The 14,668-nt window shown below is 56.0% G+C and overlaps 2 protein-coding genes and 1 long non-coding RNA gene across 8 annotated transcripts; 2 read left to right on the forward strand and 1 right to left on the reverse strand.

Annotated features, from left to right (window-relative positions):
- Positions 1–284: 284 nt before the first annotated feature.
- Positions 285–5,592, forward strand: DALRD3 (DALR anticodon binding domain containing 3). Of its 5 annotated transcripts, none has more exons than XM_082344969.1 (13): positions 285–663; positions 960–1,032; positions 2,570–2,865; positions 2,990–3,246; positions 3,629–3,708; positions 3,791–3,919; positions 4,236–4,306; positions 4,400–4,461; positions 4,569–4,651; positions 4,742–4,924; positions 5,044–5,114; positions 5,209–5,277; positions 5,360–5,592. In XM_082344969.1, exons 1-12 carry the CDS (start codon positions 566–568, stop codon positions 5,273–5,275), a joined length of 1,470 nt encoding a protein of 489 aa, XP_082201095.1. In that variant the 5' UTR covers positions 285–565; the 3' UTR covers positions 5,276–5,277; positions 5,360–5,592. The 5 variants fall into 5 exon arrangements, with proteins under 5 accessions (XP_082201095.1, XP_082201093.1, XP_082201091.1 ...); XM_082344967.1 differs by having other exon boundaries at positions 292–663; positions 4,400–4,443; positions 4,983–5,114; XM_082344965.1 differs by having other exon boundaries at positions 294–663; positions 4,983–5,114.
- On the reverse strand, positions 5,136–14,633 carry WDR6 (WD repeat domain 6). Of its 2 annotated transcripts, none has more exons than XM_082344936.1 (7): positions 14,414–14,633; positions 6,954–9,435; positions 6,766–6,849; positions 6,552–6,668; positions 6,348–6,466; positions 5,656–6,251; positions 5,136–5,524 (listed from the first exon to the last, which is right to left on the reverse strand). In XM_082344936.1, exons 1-6 carry the CDS (start codon positions 14,511–14,513, stop codon positions 5,791–5,793), a joined length of 3,363 nt encoding a protein of 1,120 aa, XP_082201062.1. In that variant the 5' UTR covers positions 14,514–14,633; the 3' UTR covers positions 5,136–5,524; positions 5,656–5,790. The 2 variants fall into 2 exon arrangements, with proteins under 2 accessions (XP_082201062.1, XP_082201063.1); XM_082344937.1 differs by lacking the exon at positions 14,414–14,633 and adding an exon at positions 14,214–14,394 and having other exon boundaries at positions 5,387–5,524.
- LOC309607008 lies at positions 9,427–10,825 on the forward strand. Its single transcript, XR_014232181.1, has 2 exons — positions 9,427–9,522; positions 9,847–10,825. It is a non-coding gene; the product is annotated as an uncharacterized lncRNA (long non-coding RNA).
- Positions 14,634–14,668: the final 35 nt, after the last annotated feature.

Genomic DNA, 14,668 nt, shown 5'->3' on the forward strand with positions numbered 1-14,668 from the left:
TGGTTGGTTTCTCCTTAAAATGGCTCCAAATCTGCGGCAGAGCAAGCGGAAGGGGACGCCTTGGTAGGGTACTTCTAGGTGCTCGGCGGTCGACCGGGCCTAAACCGGACCCGACGTTGAACTAGACAGCGGCTGGAGCATCGCCCTGTCCTCGCTCACTTCGCTTGCGTCCCGAGAATTCCTTGCGCCCCGTCTTGAGCCGAATCAGAAGGCCTACTGGCGTGAGAATCGCTGGCGCCCGCGCAGGTTCTGGCATCTCCGCGCGCCCACCGTGGTGTTGGCCTCAGGGGCACGTTGCCGCGTCTGCCACCCTCGGGGCCGGGCTGGCGGGAGGCTTGACACAACCGAGGACGGTCGCAATGGATTTCCGGGAGTCCCGTCGCTGCCGTGCGGGCCCATTGGGCCCCTAGCGCTCCGGGCACTGGCAGCGTCACCGGACAAAGGGTCCCGGGTGCCGGGGTGTCCCCGAGGAGGGTTTACTTCCCCTCCGATCCCACGGGCGCGCTTCCCTCTTGGTTGATCCCGAAGCCCGCCCCGCCACCGTCACTGCAGTGGCCCTGACTGCATGAGACCAACAGGACTAATCCTACCCCGCGGATCTAATCCGGATCGGGACCTGGTCCCGGGGAAGGCCCCCACCACCCATATTGTTTGGGGGCCTAGGTGAGCGGCTCGTTCCCACTAGACTTGGTTTCAGCTCCTGAGTCCGGCGACTGGGAGTGGGGGGTTTTGATCTGGCCCTAGGGCGAGGGATAACCCCCTCAAACCGCCCCCCTCCCCGGCTGGACAGCGGGCAACGGAATCCCAAAAGCAGCTGTTGTCTCCAGAGCATTCCAGCTGCACTTGGATTTCGTTCCCTGCTCTCCTGCCTGAGCAGCGTCCTGACCCAGATGGAATGGGCTAGCCCCTGATCCCCAGACATACTTTATTGGGTCGCTCTGGTTTCCGTCCCCTCTCAGGTGCGCCCTCAGGCTAGAAGTGACAGGCGTAGACGTCGGAGAGCCGAGGCGGTGGCCATCTCTGGAGCCCGAGGTACCATTGGCAAGGGAGGGAGGACCCAGGGCCTCCGGATAGGGCTGCAAATGGCGGTGAGTCCCACAGGGCAGCCCCAGCCCGCAGCTCGCTAAAGATAGCCTTTCACTTCCTGGGGTAAAACCACCCCCAACCGTCTTCATGCACCCAGAGTAGCTGAAGTCCCCAGCTCCGCCTCCGGGCCCCCAACCTTGTTAGCAGCAGTCCCCGGGTCGTGCGCGTGACGCATGGAAAGCGCTTTGGAATGACACGATCACTCCCGTTGAGTGGGCACCCAAGAAGCCATCGGGAATGTCGTGTCCGCCCAGTGCTCTTTCGGCGCTTCCCAGCAGGGCCTTGCAGCCCTAGCCCAGAAAGGGGCCTTGCCAAGCTTTTCCTGCGCCGAGGCTTCTCTCCTTTCTGAGCTCTGGTTATTCTCACTGCTCCAGGGCGGAGATCAGGGGTTTGCCAGTGATCTGCTGCACAGCGCTCTACTGCGTTAGGTTCAATCCCCATTAAAGAAAAGAGGAAAGGGTTATCTAAGTTACAGTAAAGTGAAGACATTCAGGAGCCCTGGTGGGACAGAGGAAAGAGCATTCTCACTGGTAGAGGAGTGGGGTGCTCAGTGAACTGTTCTTAAGCTGGGTCTTCTCATGGTCACATTGTTTATTTGACCCACAATGGCTGGTTGCCTAAACCAGGAAGTGGGAGGATCCTTGTTAAAGTACACCAGGTTCAAGGAGAAGCATTAAGAGCTTCTGGAAACCATCATGATTGTTCTAATTACTCAAGATTCAAGAGGAGAAAACCGGCAATTCTATCAGTGGGCATTTATTAGGAATAAAGACAACCCATATGTCAAAGGAGGGAATGCTTGCAAATAACCCGAAACTGGAGAACACAAATTCTCTTAAAAATGTGACTTTTTTCAGTAGGTCATGAAAGTGGCTTTAATGTTAGCCGCCCTATTTCAGTGAGACTCCACTTGGGACTTTTGCCGTTTTGATCATGTGTAAATGGAGGAAATGAAACGTTATCACAAATACATAAATGTAAGACTTAGGTTTTTTCCCTGCTTGCTACTGCGGGCGACGGCGAGAGAATCCTAGGCCCGTAGCGTACCCAGAGATTTCGGACCCGTAGCCGAGCCAAGCTGGTGGGCCACGCGGAGGTAGCACTGGAGTCGTAGGTCGAGCGCACCTGTCCACTCACGGGCCGCAGCCAGATCCCTGCCCCAACCAATTGGCCCTCCTGGAAGTTCGACCTCGAAATTTTGCTTCCGGTTCCTTGCTTCCGGTCCTGCCTACTCCTTCCGGTCGCCATGCGCCTTGGGGTAGAGGAGACGCTGGGAGCTCTCAACGCGGCCCTGGGGCCGGGCGGCCCAGTGTGGTTCAAGGAGACACGCGCCCGCCACCTGCGTGTCCGAGACTTCTTGGCACCGCGGCGCGCGCTGCAGGCGCGCTTCGGGGACGACCAGGTGGGCGCGAGCAGGGCGGGGACGTGCGGCCCGAGGTAGCTGGGAGCGCCGCGACCCGCTCACCAGCTTGTCTTTCCGCAGGTGCCCGAGCGCGTGGTTCACGCCATCGTAGGCCTGCAGGGTCCTGGCGTTGCCCCGGTACTGAGCTGCGCGCCAACCCCCGCGGGGCTGGCTCTCCAGCTGCGGCGGTCCGCCGTCTTCGAGCGCGTCCTCGGCGCCGTGGCCGCCTATGCCGCGCCCACCGTCCCCGCCGCCCCGGGCCCGCGCGTCGTCCTGCACTGCCCGGCGCTGCGCGGCAGCCCCTGCGCCCTCCGCCTGAGCCAGCTGCGTGCCGTGCTCGTGGCCGACCACCTGGCGCGAGCTTTGCACGCTCACAGGTGAGCTGGGGCGCGGGCCCACAAAGGAGAAAGCGCGCGATGGGGGTCCGAGAGCCGCTGCGGGTGGAAAGTGGGGGATAGCTGAGCCCGGTGCTCGGGCTGAGGCGGCCGCCTCGCTTCGCAGGGTGAGTGTGCGCCTAGTGCCCGCCGTGCGGGACCCGCACATGCCGACCTTCCTGCAGCAGCTGCGGGTGGACTGGCCCGCGGCCTCAGAGAGAGCCGCGACCGAAGCCCTGAGGAGCCGCGCGCTTGCAGAGCTCACCCCTGCTCGTAACGCGGAAGCCCTGCCCTCTGGCGCCCTGGGCCGAGTGTGCCTGAAGGAGCTGGTGGACGAACGGGGACGCACAACTGGCTATGACCCCAACCTGGACAGCTGTCTGGGTAGGACCTGGAGCCTAGCAGGGCCAGAAAGTAGTCGGGGGGCTTCCCTGGTGGCGCAGTGGTTGAGAATCTGCCTGCTAATGCAGGGGACACGGGTTCGAGCCCTGGTCTGGGAAGATCCCACATGCCACGGAGCAACTAGGCCCGTGAGCCACAACTACTGAGCCTGCGTGTTTGGAGCCTGTGCTCCGCAACGAGAGGCCCGCGCATCACGATGAAGAGTGGCCCCCGCTTGCCACAACTAGAGAAAGCCCTCACACAGAAACGAAGACCCAACACAGCCAAAAATAAATTATTAAATCCATGTTTAAAAAAAAAAAAAGATAAAGTAGTTGGGCCCTGCAATCCCCGCCGGCCTCAGCCCTGTGTGTTCTCTTCGCAGTGACGGAGGATCTGCTCGCTGTGTTGGCGGAGCTGCAGCAGGCTGTGCAGGATTGGGCTGAGGACAGCTCCCTAGGCCTGGTTAGTGACTGACACCCCACCCTGCAGGCCTCTGGCAAACCAGGTGTCTCGTGTCCCCAGCAGTGACTGTCCTACCCAATAGGCCGCGGCCCCAGATGCTGGCACAGATAGCTGCATGGTTGTACATGTGGTGAGCTGTGAGGAGGAGTTCCAGCAACAGAAGCTGGACCTGCTTTGGTGGAAGTTGGATGACCAGGCTCCTCTCAGACAGGTAGGTTAGTGATGGTGGCTCCCTACACCAACCTCAGAGGGCCCTTGAAACCCACTTGTTAGTTGATGGGTCCAGAAGGTGATACTTGATCTTGGGGAGATGTTAGGCTTGGTAAATGGGCACGTGCAGCAGGTGCTGGGAGAGGTCTCTGGAGGCATCATAGCCCAGAGAATATTGAAGAATAGGTTGAGGAGGCTACCCTGAGGGGATGGAGGTCCTAAGGTAAAAAGCTGGGGGGGAGGGGGAGTCCAGGAACCAAATTTAGGTTCCTGGAGGGTATCGCCAGCTGGCTGAGCCCCTGCTATCTTCCTGACAGAAGCACCTGGTCTGTGGCCCAGTGAAAGTAGCTGGTGCACCTGGCACCCTGACTGCCCCCGAGTACTACGAGTGAGTGAGGCTGGAAGGAAGGCCACCAAGCCAGGGTAGTTGCGGTGGGGGACTCTGCCCACTGGTCCTCCTCTCACTCTTTTCAAAATGCAGGCTCCGGCATGCCCAGGTGCGCAAGGCCTCAGCACTGAAGCACGGTAGGGACCTGGCACAAGGTGCGCCTGGGAGACCCTGGCTGTGCTTTGGGTAGGGGAAGGTCATTTGCACCCCTGCCCCCCTTGTTCCCTGCCTGTAGAGACATAACTGATCCGTACTCCTTCAGACCCAGCCTGGATGGAAATCTTCAGGGTTCTCTCTGTGGCAACCATTAAGTTTGAGATGCTCAGCACAGCCCCACAAAGTCAGGTGAGCCTGGGCGCCCTGCTGGGCCAGGGCTGGGGGGAACAGGGTGTGCAGCGGCTGTCCTCCCTCTGCAGCTGTGCCCTCATTCCTCAGCTTCTCTTGACCCTGGCCGACAGCAGCATTTCCACAAAGGGCACCAAAAGTGGCACCTTTGTCATGTATAATTGTGCACGTCTTGCCACACTCTTTGAGAGTTACAAGTGCAGCATGGAACAAGGTCTGTACCCCACTTTCCCACCTGTGAGCAGTCTGGATTTCTCCCTGCTACATGATGAGGTGAGTGCCCCTCTTGGGTAGCTGTCACGTGTGGGAAGCACAGGCCTTTCCCTCCCAGCACCCTTCTCCCCCACAGGGTGAGTGGTTGCTGCTCTTCAACAGCGTCCTCCCCTTCCCAGACCTGCTGGGCCACACAGCAGCCCTGCCCCGCACAGCCCCAGGGCTCCACATCACTGCACGCACAGAGCTGGTAAGGCAGAGGAGACTGGGATGGACTGCACACACTATTCTTTATTCTGGGGCACAAAGAGAGACAGGCCAGTGACTCAGTCTCTTGTCTCTAGGTGTGCAAGTTCCTGGTACAGCTCAGCATGGATTTCAGCTCATACTATAACCGGGTACACATCCTAGGGGTAAGTGCACAGCAAAAGGGCATATGTGGGGGGTGCAGGGGAAGCAAAGGATGAGACCAGCAGGCCCCTTTCTCTCCTCCAGGAGCCTCGACCACACTTGTTTGGTCAAATGTTTGCCCGTCTGCAGCTTCTGCGGGCTGTGCGTGAAGTGCTCCACACCGGGCTGGCCATGCTGGGTCTCCCTCCACTGAGTCACATCTAAGGCCACAGAGGCCCCAATATCTGGGAATGTCCGCAAAGTCATCAACTGAAAGGGAAAAAACCCACAGATTTTGTTAGAGACCCAGAACCAAAATAAATTGCTTCTGTGACAAAGTTTTTGTCCCATTGTGGGGAGTGGGGCATATTCTTGGTCTGCCCAGGTGGCTTTCAACTCACCTCCAGCTCCTGCTCTTGAGTCAGGAACCCGCGGCTGCCTCTTCCTCCCCTCAAGGCACACTGGGCATGGGCACAGACAGTCACTCTGTCTGTGAGCAGGCCCCATGCCCAGCATGCCGGCCACCGCGGGACATCTCAGTCATACCAGTTGTAAACCTCAAGGCCCTGGCCCCCAAGAGCACAGCGGTGGCCAAACTCAGGGCTCACAGGCCAGCAGTCCATGTCGGCCACATCTGCTACGTGGTACACTGTACTGTTCATAAAGGTGGGCTCACCATGCCCCAGACGCCAGAAGGTAAGCCGTTGGTCGATGGAGGCTGAGACCATGAGGCTTGGGCTTAAGATCTTGAGGCCTGTCACATGGGCAGCATGTGCACAGGGGAGAGAGTATTCTTCCAGCACTTGCAGCTGGGGCACCAGCTCAGCGCCCCCCACAGCCTCTTCCAGCTCTGGCACCTCCACAGTAAGCACAAAGACATGGAGGGAGCCATCCTCACTGCCACTGGCCACAAGATGGCCCTCACGTGTGGGCAAGGTGTGCAGGCTGTTGACACCACAGCTGTGAGCCTGGAGGGTCAGGCAGGGGCTGCCCAGCCCTGGAGGAAGAAGATGGTTGTCACGACCCAGCTCAACACTTGGCTAGGTGCACTGGGAGGTGGGGGGACAGCCATAGTGGCACTCTAGCTACTCACGGTAGGGAAGCCCAGGGTCCGCTGGAGGCTCCAGGGCAGGGGAGCCATGGTCCAGCACAGTGGTGAGATCCCAGAAGGCCAGGCTGCCATCCGTGGCTGCACTGCACAGGAACAGCCTCCTGGTAGCCAGGAAAAGGCAGCTGGGTCAGTGAGGGGGATGGAAAGCAATAGAAGCCCCCACCAAACCCATGCAGCCCCTCTCACCGCCGCTGATTTGTTGCCTCGTGTGTGAAGGAGTGGACCTTGAGGACACAGCGCTTGTGGTGGAAGGTTTCAGCCAGGAGCTGTAGCTGCTGCCCAGAGTCCTGCAAGAGAAAGAGCCTGGGGGGTGCAGAGAATGGCCCAGCTCAGAACCCATTCTAAACATCCTTACATTCTTTTCTTTTGTCTCCAGGCCCCCTGGGTCCTATATGCTCACCTCACTGCCCCATCGCTACAGGCTGCAGCCACAAGGGGGCCAAGGCCAGGCCGGTCGAGCTCACACACAGCTAGGGACATGTACCTGCAAGGACAGGACACAGCCATCAGGCAGAGCCTGGGAGCAGCGGCACAGGGCTTGCCCTGCATGCCCCCCACCCCGTGCTCCTGTCTGACAGTGCACCTCACCTGGTCTCTGGGTCCACCTTGATCATCCGGTGCCGATTGCGCTGCCGGTCCCAGTACTCATCCAGCCGGTGAGACGAAAGGTGCATGACGTGGCAGGCAAGGCGGCTTGGGGTGCTGGGGTCTGGGGTGACCATGATTGTGAAGCAGTGCATCTCAGCCCTGCCCCCCGCAGACACCACATGGGCAGTCAGGCCTGGCCGAGGATCCTGAGGGCCACCTGGGGTGCCAGTGCCCCACACAGCCACTGCACGCACCGAGGAGATGTGGTTACAGACAGCTGTAAGCGCATGGGCTGAGCCTGTGGCTGTGGGGAGTGCCAGGATACAGACGGTGGTGTCCTCGCTGCACGTTATCACAATGTCGATCAGGCCAGGGCCCTCACTGGTGGGCTCCAGGTGGTCAGGCTGCATGAAGCTGGGCACCCCAAATTCAGGCCCCAGGGTGATGGTGCCCACACGCTTTACACAAGTGATCTCACGGCCATGCAGGCTCTCCCGGAGAATCACATGTGGCCGCGTGCAGCCACCAAGAGCCCGGTACAGCATGACATCCCCATCCTTGAGGTAGGCAAAGGCCATAGCTGCCTCAGTATCAGAGAAGGCCCAAGAGCGATGCCCTCCACCACAGTTGATAATGTGCAGCTTCTCATGTGACCGGGGGCTCCACACCACAAACTCGTTGGCGTGGAAACCCAGGATGACCATGCTCCCATCAGCCACCATTCGGAGCCCAGCCACCCAGTTCATACCTCGACAGGATTTTTGCCTTAGGACTGGCTGGAGTTGGCCACCTCGCACCAAGAGCTGGTAGTAGGCACCATCACGCCCTGTAGTGTACACGTAGCCACCATGGCAGGTGACCGAGGTCACACCCTGTTTCCCATGCAGAGAAGGGAGGGTGGACACAGGGCCCCACTCAGCCAAGGCGTTCTCACTCCCACCACTGCCACTACCCGTTCCAAGTGCTCCAGTACCAGCCCCAACTTTGCCTCTGACCCCAAGATCCTTGAGCAGATCTGGTCGGGAGGGGAACAGCAACACGGAGCCGCGGCGGTCCCCACACACCAGGAAGTCACCCGGGGGTAGGAAGGCACTGCATGTGTGCCACCTCTGCTTGCTTGGAGGTAGGAGGTACCGGCAACGTTCCTTGACGAAGATGGCCTTGCCAGAGGGCGCAGCAGAGATCTCTAGGCAAGCCACCACACCACCAGGGCCCGATGCTAGCAACAGAAGCTCCTCGTAGCCACGCAAGGCCCAGCTCAGGCTGTGCACCTTCCCATGGAACAGGGTCAGATCCACAGCTGCAGTTGGAGTGTTGATGGGGACAACCTTGACATGACCTTCCCCATTGGCCATGGCACACAGTCCGAAGCCCTCAGGACCAGGGGCTGCCTCCAGGAGGCAGTAGGACTGGAAGCACTTGTCCTCCAGCAGCTGCTCCCAGCACTTGACCTCGAGGTCATAAAGGTACAGGGCCCCTGTATCAGTCACTGCCAGTACTCGCCATGAGCCAGCCAGCGTCACAGCCTTGAGGGCACCCGGCCTGCTACGGGACTTGAAGCAGAGGGCGGAGACCCCCGAACCCGGGCACCCACGCCCCAACAGGTGCCATAGCCGGATGCCTGAGTCATCGCCCCCAGTGATCACCCAGGCCTGTCTCTCATGAGCAGCTACGGCCCGGATCCCACGGCCCTGGTGGCCCCGAAAGGCCTGGAGGATTTCGCCTTCGTGGCTCCATACCAAGCAGACGCAGTCTTCTCCTGCACTGATAAGGTAATTTTCTAGGAGCTTAACCTGCCATACACGGGCACTGTGCCCGAAGCAGTGCCCAATATTCTGCACCCGACCCCCAGGCACCCGCAGGTCACCCACCTTCCAGATGCGAACACTTCGGTCTTCTGAAGCTGTGGCCAACAAGCCCTTGCTTTCCAGGTACGACATGCTGAAGATGACACCCACGTGCCCACTAACCCGTCGGTCGGGGGCTACTGGCTTATTGTCTATTAAAGCAGCTGCTGGGTACCAGACCAGGAGCTGGTTGGAAACGGCACCCGCCACTATGGTCAGCTCCTTCCAGGTATCTCCAATCAGACAGGCTGAGGAGAGGGTGCACCTGTCCGTGCAGGGCACGTCCTGCAGGATGCACCCTACCACAGGGTCATACAGCACCACTGAGTTGTGGCCCAGGGCCAAGGCCATGTTCCCCTCAAGCCAACGGGCATCCCAGATCCAGTCAGACATGTTCCACAGGCCAGAGCGCCAGAGCTCCCGGAAGCGGCCCTGTCCCCAGCCAATTTTCACAATTCGGAGTCCCTTGCTCCCAAACACCGCCACCATGGCCTCCGAGTCAAGGTCTCCGTTGGGTTCTGGTCGCACTCGGAACCCATGGATAAGATAGTGGCCAAGCAGGTTCTGCACTCGTTTCATCATCCGCAGATGTCCACCAAAATCCAAGGTGTACACCAGGACATCTGGCCCCTCACCTGGACAGAGGCAAAGAGCCACATCAGAACCCCTCACCTAACTCTGATGAGCCATGAAGAAGAGACAGGGAGCAGGGAAAATTCTCAGTAAGTAGCTTATGAATATATTAGGTCACTCAGTCCTGCAGGCTTGAACCTTGGAAAATCCTTGGTCTCACCTTCAGCTGTACCTTCAGTGCTGACTTTCTGATCCCCTCATCAGTCACCCATCACATTCAACTCAACCATGAATTCCTCAAACTCAGTCTCCTCCTCACCCCACCTAACTTCTCATGCTTCAGACAGGAACCCTCTCAGCTTTAGTCCCCAAATCCTTGGCCTCATTTACCGCTACATGCATTCTTCCCACTCCCACCTCCCCCAGGGGAGAGGCAGACCCAGTAAGTCAATCTTTCCACTTTGGGTCCACAGCAGAACCCCTCCTGATTTCCAGGAGCTTCTTCTCTGTATCTCAGAAGATGTGAGTATGTTCAATATCAATGGGGAAAGGCAGCCCACACTTTGGCAGCAGATGCTGCTGTGACCCTCAGCTGCCCCCTGGCTGCCCTGCAGGCACGTCCTACTCTACTAGCTCATCCTCAAGTTTGCTCCATGTCCTCACCCCAATGACCATACCATCTTTTGCCCAACCCCAGCCCCAAACTGGGAAGCCCGTTCCTTTTAACTTCCCACATCTTGTCTCCAAGTTCTGCAGATTTCATTTTCTAAAGAATTTGTAAATCCAATCCCCCACAGTGACTTTGATCCAGGACATCACCTCTTAACCTGAGATGACAACAGCAATCCCTCATGCTATTCCCAGCCTGTGATCTCAATCTTTTGACATTCAATAAACACTTATTTGGGAATTCCCTGGCGGTCCAGTGGTTAGGACTTGGCTTTCACTGCTGGGGCTCGGGTTCGAACCCTGGTTGGGGAACTAAGATCCCGAAAGCCCTGTAGTGCGGTCAAAAAACAAAAAAAAACAAAAACAAAAAACTGCAGAACATCGATTATAAACCAGACAATGAACTATATGCTGGAGTAATGAATAAGACCCTGCTCCTGTGGATTAGGAAGACATTAAACAATATCACGCAACAGATGGCCAAAAAATACATGAAAAGATGCTTAACGTCACTAATTATCAGAGAAATGCAAATCAAAACTACAATGAGGTATCACCTCACGCCGGTCAGAATGGCCATCATCAAAAAGTCTACAACAGGGAATTCCCTGTTGGTCCAGTGGTTATGACTCCACGCTCTCACTGCCGAGGGCCCGGGTTTGATCCCTGGTGGGGGAACTAAGATCCCACAAGCTGCGAGGCACAGCCAGAAAAAAAAAAAAGATACAAATGAACGTATTTACAAAACAGAAACAGACTCACAGATTTCAAAAACAAACTTATGGTTACCAAAGGGGAAACGTGGCAGGGAGGGATAAATTAGGAGTTTGGGATTAACATACACACATTACTATATAAAAAACAGATAACCAACAAGGACCTACTGTATAGCACAGGGAACTCTACTCAATATTCTGTAATCACCTATATCGGTAAAGAATCTGAGAAAGAATGAATATATGTATACATATAACCTAATCACTTTGCTGTACACCTGAAACTAACACAACATTGTAAATCAACTATACTCCAATAAAATTTAAAAAAACAAAACAAAACAAAACTACGGTTACAGGGTGGGGGAAAGAGTGGGGGGAGGGATAGATTGGGAATCTGGGATTGACAATGTACACACACATATTTAAAATAGATAACCAGGGGCTTCCCTGGTGGCGCAGTGGTTAAGAGTCTGCCTGCCAATGCAGGGGACACGGGTTTGAGCCCTGGTCCAGGAAGATCCCACGTGCCACGGAGCAACTAATCCTGTGCGCAACAACTACTGAGCCTGCGCTCTAGAGCCCGCGAGCCACAACTACTGAGCCCATGTGCTACAACTACTGAAGCCCGCACACCTAGAGCCCTTGCTACGCAACAAGAGAAGCCACCGCAATGAGAAGCCCTCGCACCACAACAAAGAGTAGCCCCCACTCACCGCAACTAGAGAAAGCCCGCGCGCAGCAACAAAGACCCAACACAGCCAATAAATAAATAAATAAATAAATAAAATACTTTAAATAAATAAATAAAATAGATAACCAGGGGACTTCCCTGGTGGCGCAGTGGATAAGATTGCACACTCCCAAAGCAGGGGACCCGGGTTTGATCCCTGGTCAGGGAACTGGATCCCACATGCATGCCGCAACTAAGAGTTCACATGCCACAACTAAGGAGCTGGCAAGCCACAACTAAGGAGTCCTGGAGCTGCAACTAAGACCCAACGCAACCAAATAAATATTTTTAAAAAACCAAACAAATAAAAATAAAACAGATAACCAAAAAATATATAAATAAATATTCTAAAAAGTAATAAAATAACCAACAAGGACCTACTGTATAGCACAGGTAACTCTGCTCAGTACTCTGTAATAACCTAAATGGGAAAAGAATTTGAAAAAGAATACATACATGTATATGTATAACTGAATCACTCTGCTGTACACCTGAAACTAACACAACATTGTTAATCAACTATACTCTAACATAAAATAAAAATTAAAAGATAAGTAGGGACTTCCCTGGTGGTCCAGTGGCTAAGACTCCACGCTCCCAACCCGGGGTCCCGGGTTCCATCCCTGGTCAGGGAACTAGATCCCACATGCAGCAACTAAGAGTTTGCATGCTGCAACTAAGAGTTCTCATGCCGCAACTAAAAGATCCTGCATGTCGCAACTGAAGATCCCACATGCAGCAATGAAGACCCGGAACAGCCAAATAAATAAATATTAAAAACAAACAAACAATATCACACAAGTAAACTACATAGTTATAATTTTGGTAAGTTCCAAGAAAGAACTATATAGGTTGATTTAAAAATATAAAATGAGGGGGAAAAAAAAAGGATATAAAATGGGAAAGTCTACTCCAGTGGTTCTCAACAGAGGGGAAATTTTCCCCCCAGAAACATTTGGTAATGTCTGAAGACATTTTTGGTTGCCACAACCGGGAGTTGTGTGTGCTACTTGCATCTACGAGTGGAGGCTAAATGATGCTGCTATACATCCTACAATTTAGACAGCCCCTCACACAAAGAATGATCTGTTCCAATATATCAATAGTGCTGAGACTAAGAAACCCCGGTCTGATCTAACCAGACTGGGTGAGTGTCTGGGGAGGCCAACTGGAGGACAAAACATTTAGGCTGAGGAATCAGGGATCAGCAGCAGTAAGCCAAAGGAAGTGCAGGCAGGAGTGAGAGGGGGTGAACCTTTCCTAGCAGAGGAAACAGCAAATCTGATGGCCCTGAGGTGAGCAAGAGCTTTGGGTAGTGTGGCTAGAACAGGAAACAAAGGGCTCAAGGATGGGCTAGAGAGAACATTACTGAGAGGGTCAGGGAGGCATAGGTGCATGGCCTCAAATTTGATGGCAATAAAGGTAGAAAAAATAGACAGATGCCACATGTATGAAGTGAAAATCAACCAGACTGGCCTAGGGAACAAGGTAGATTCTTGGGCTTGGGCACCTGAGTGGCTGGTGTTCCCTCTGCTGAGCAGGAGTATTTCAACTTGTAGGCACCTGTGCACTTGACAACAAGGGCTGGGAATTCAGATTGTAGATACACATTTAGATAATCAGTACACATGGGTGGGATCTGAGAGCTGTCAATATAAAAGTCACTTTGGAAGTCACAGGAATAGGTGAATTCACTTTAAAAGCTTTCTGATCTGAACTTCCCAAGCCATTCCCACGCTTACTACCTTTCAATGGGGCTTCGCCACTGGGACCTTACGCCCTTAAGGATAAAGTCACATCTAGGCCTTAAATGGTCTGGCCTCTGCTCATTTCTCCAGCCTCTTCTCCTAGACCACCCTCCCCTCCTACTGAAGCCTCATAAGAATTCCCTCTTTCACACAAAGTGACAAACTCAGTCTTAAGGCCTTTGGCTTGCTCACCCTCTGCCAGGAACCTTCTCTTCTAGTTTACTTTTGCGGTTCTTCAGTTTTCTGCTTAGCTATCCTCTCCTCCAGGAGCCTTAGGAGTTTAGCTCAGTGTAGGAACCTTGGGCTCCCAGAGCCCCCACACCACACCAAAATTGGGCCATCCCTCGCCCCATCCCCCACCCCCATACATCCATCCCCGTTAGGATTGCTAGCAGCTCACTCAAGGCTTGACAGCCAGTGCTCTGCCTTGGGACCCTTATCAAACTCCGCAGCACCATCATCGGTCACTAGTGGCTTCCAGTCGAGCCTCACCGCTCCCCAGGTCTCTGCCGCCTCAGATCCCTGGCCTCTGCTACCCGAGCCGACCTTCCTCGGAGGGGCATCGACATTGGACTTCCCGGAACCCAACCATCTCAGGAGAGACCTCGCCCTCCGCCTCCCCGAGCACTGGCCTACTCAGAAAGGTCTCGTCCTTGGCTTCCCGCGACCCCATCCTGGCCAGAGGCTCTTCATCCCCACCTTCTAGGTAAGAGCCTCACCCGCCGCACCCTCACACCGGAGAGGCCACACCCCCTTCTGGGCCTTGCCCACGCCCGAAAGGCCACGCCCCTGGCTCTGGACCCGCCCACGGGGGGGACCCATCGCCGACCTACTCGCCGAGCCCCCTCAGGAGAGGCCAAGGCCCCGCCCAACTCATCCAAGCGGCCACAGGCGTCTCTCATTCCCTTCCCCCGCCCCCGCCGACCGCGTTTCCCTGCTCCTTTTTGCCATCCCACCCGCCCTCTCCGCGTCACCTGCAGTTTATGAAAGGCCTCGGGAGCCACCTCAGTTCTTTGTTTCCTGGGCTCCTCGGGCCGCGCTTCAGCCCCGCCATCTCCGGGCTCCCGCCCGCCGCCCGTCCTCCTCCTCGCGGCATCCCTTTGTTCTTAAGGCCGCTCCCCAGGCGAGCGTTCAGTTTCTTCTCCGCTAGCGCGCGCCTCAAACCAAAACTCACCCGCCAAAAGCCGCTCCCCCACGCACTCCAGACCCGTGACCGGGAGGAGAATGAGCTCCGAGGTTGCCCTCGGCCAAACGTAGTCCTCGTGAGCGTCCATGTCAGTCCCAGAACCGCTGCAGCTGCCACGGTCATGAAGGGAGCCGAGCTCTCGCGAGACGAGCCTTCCCGCGCGCCTCGCTGCAGCTCTACAGCGCCCGTAGCAACAGGTAGCAGAAGCAGGAGCGCCTGCCGCCGAGACCCAATGACGACCGC

The sequence above is a fragment of the Balaenoptera borealis genome, assembly GCF_965194805.1.
Source record: "Balaenoptera borealis genome assembly, chromosome: 12".
Taxonomy (NCBI): domain Eukaryota; kingdom Metazoa; phylum Chordata; class Mammalia; order Artiodactyla; family Balaenopteridae; genus Balaenoptera; species Balaenoptera borealis.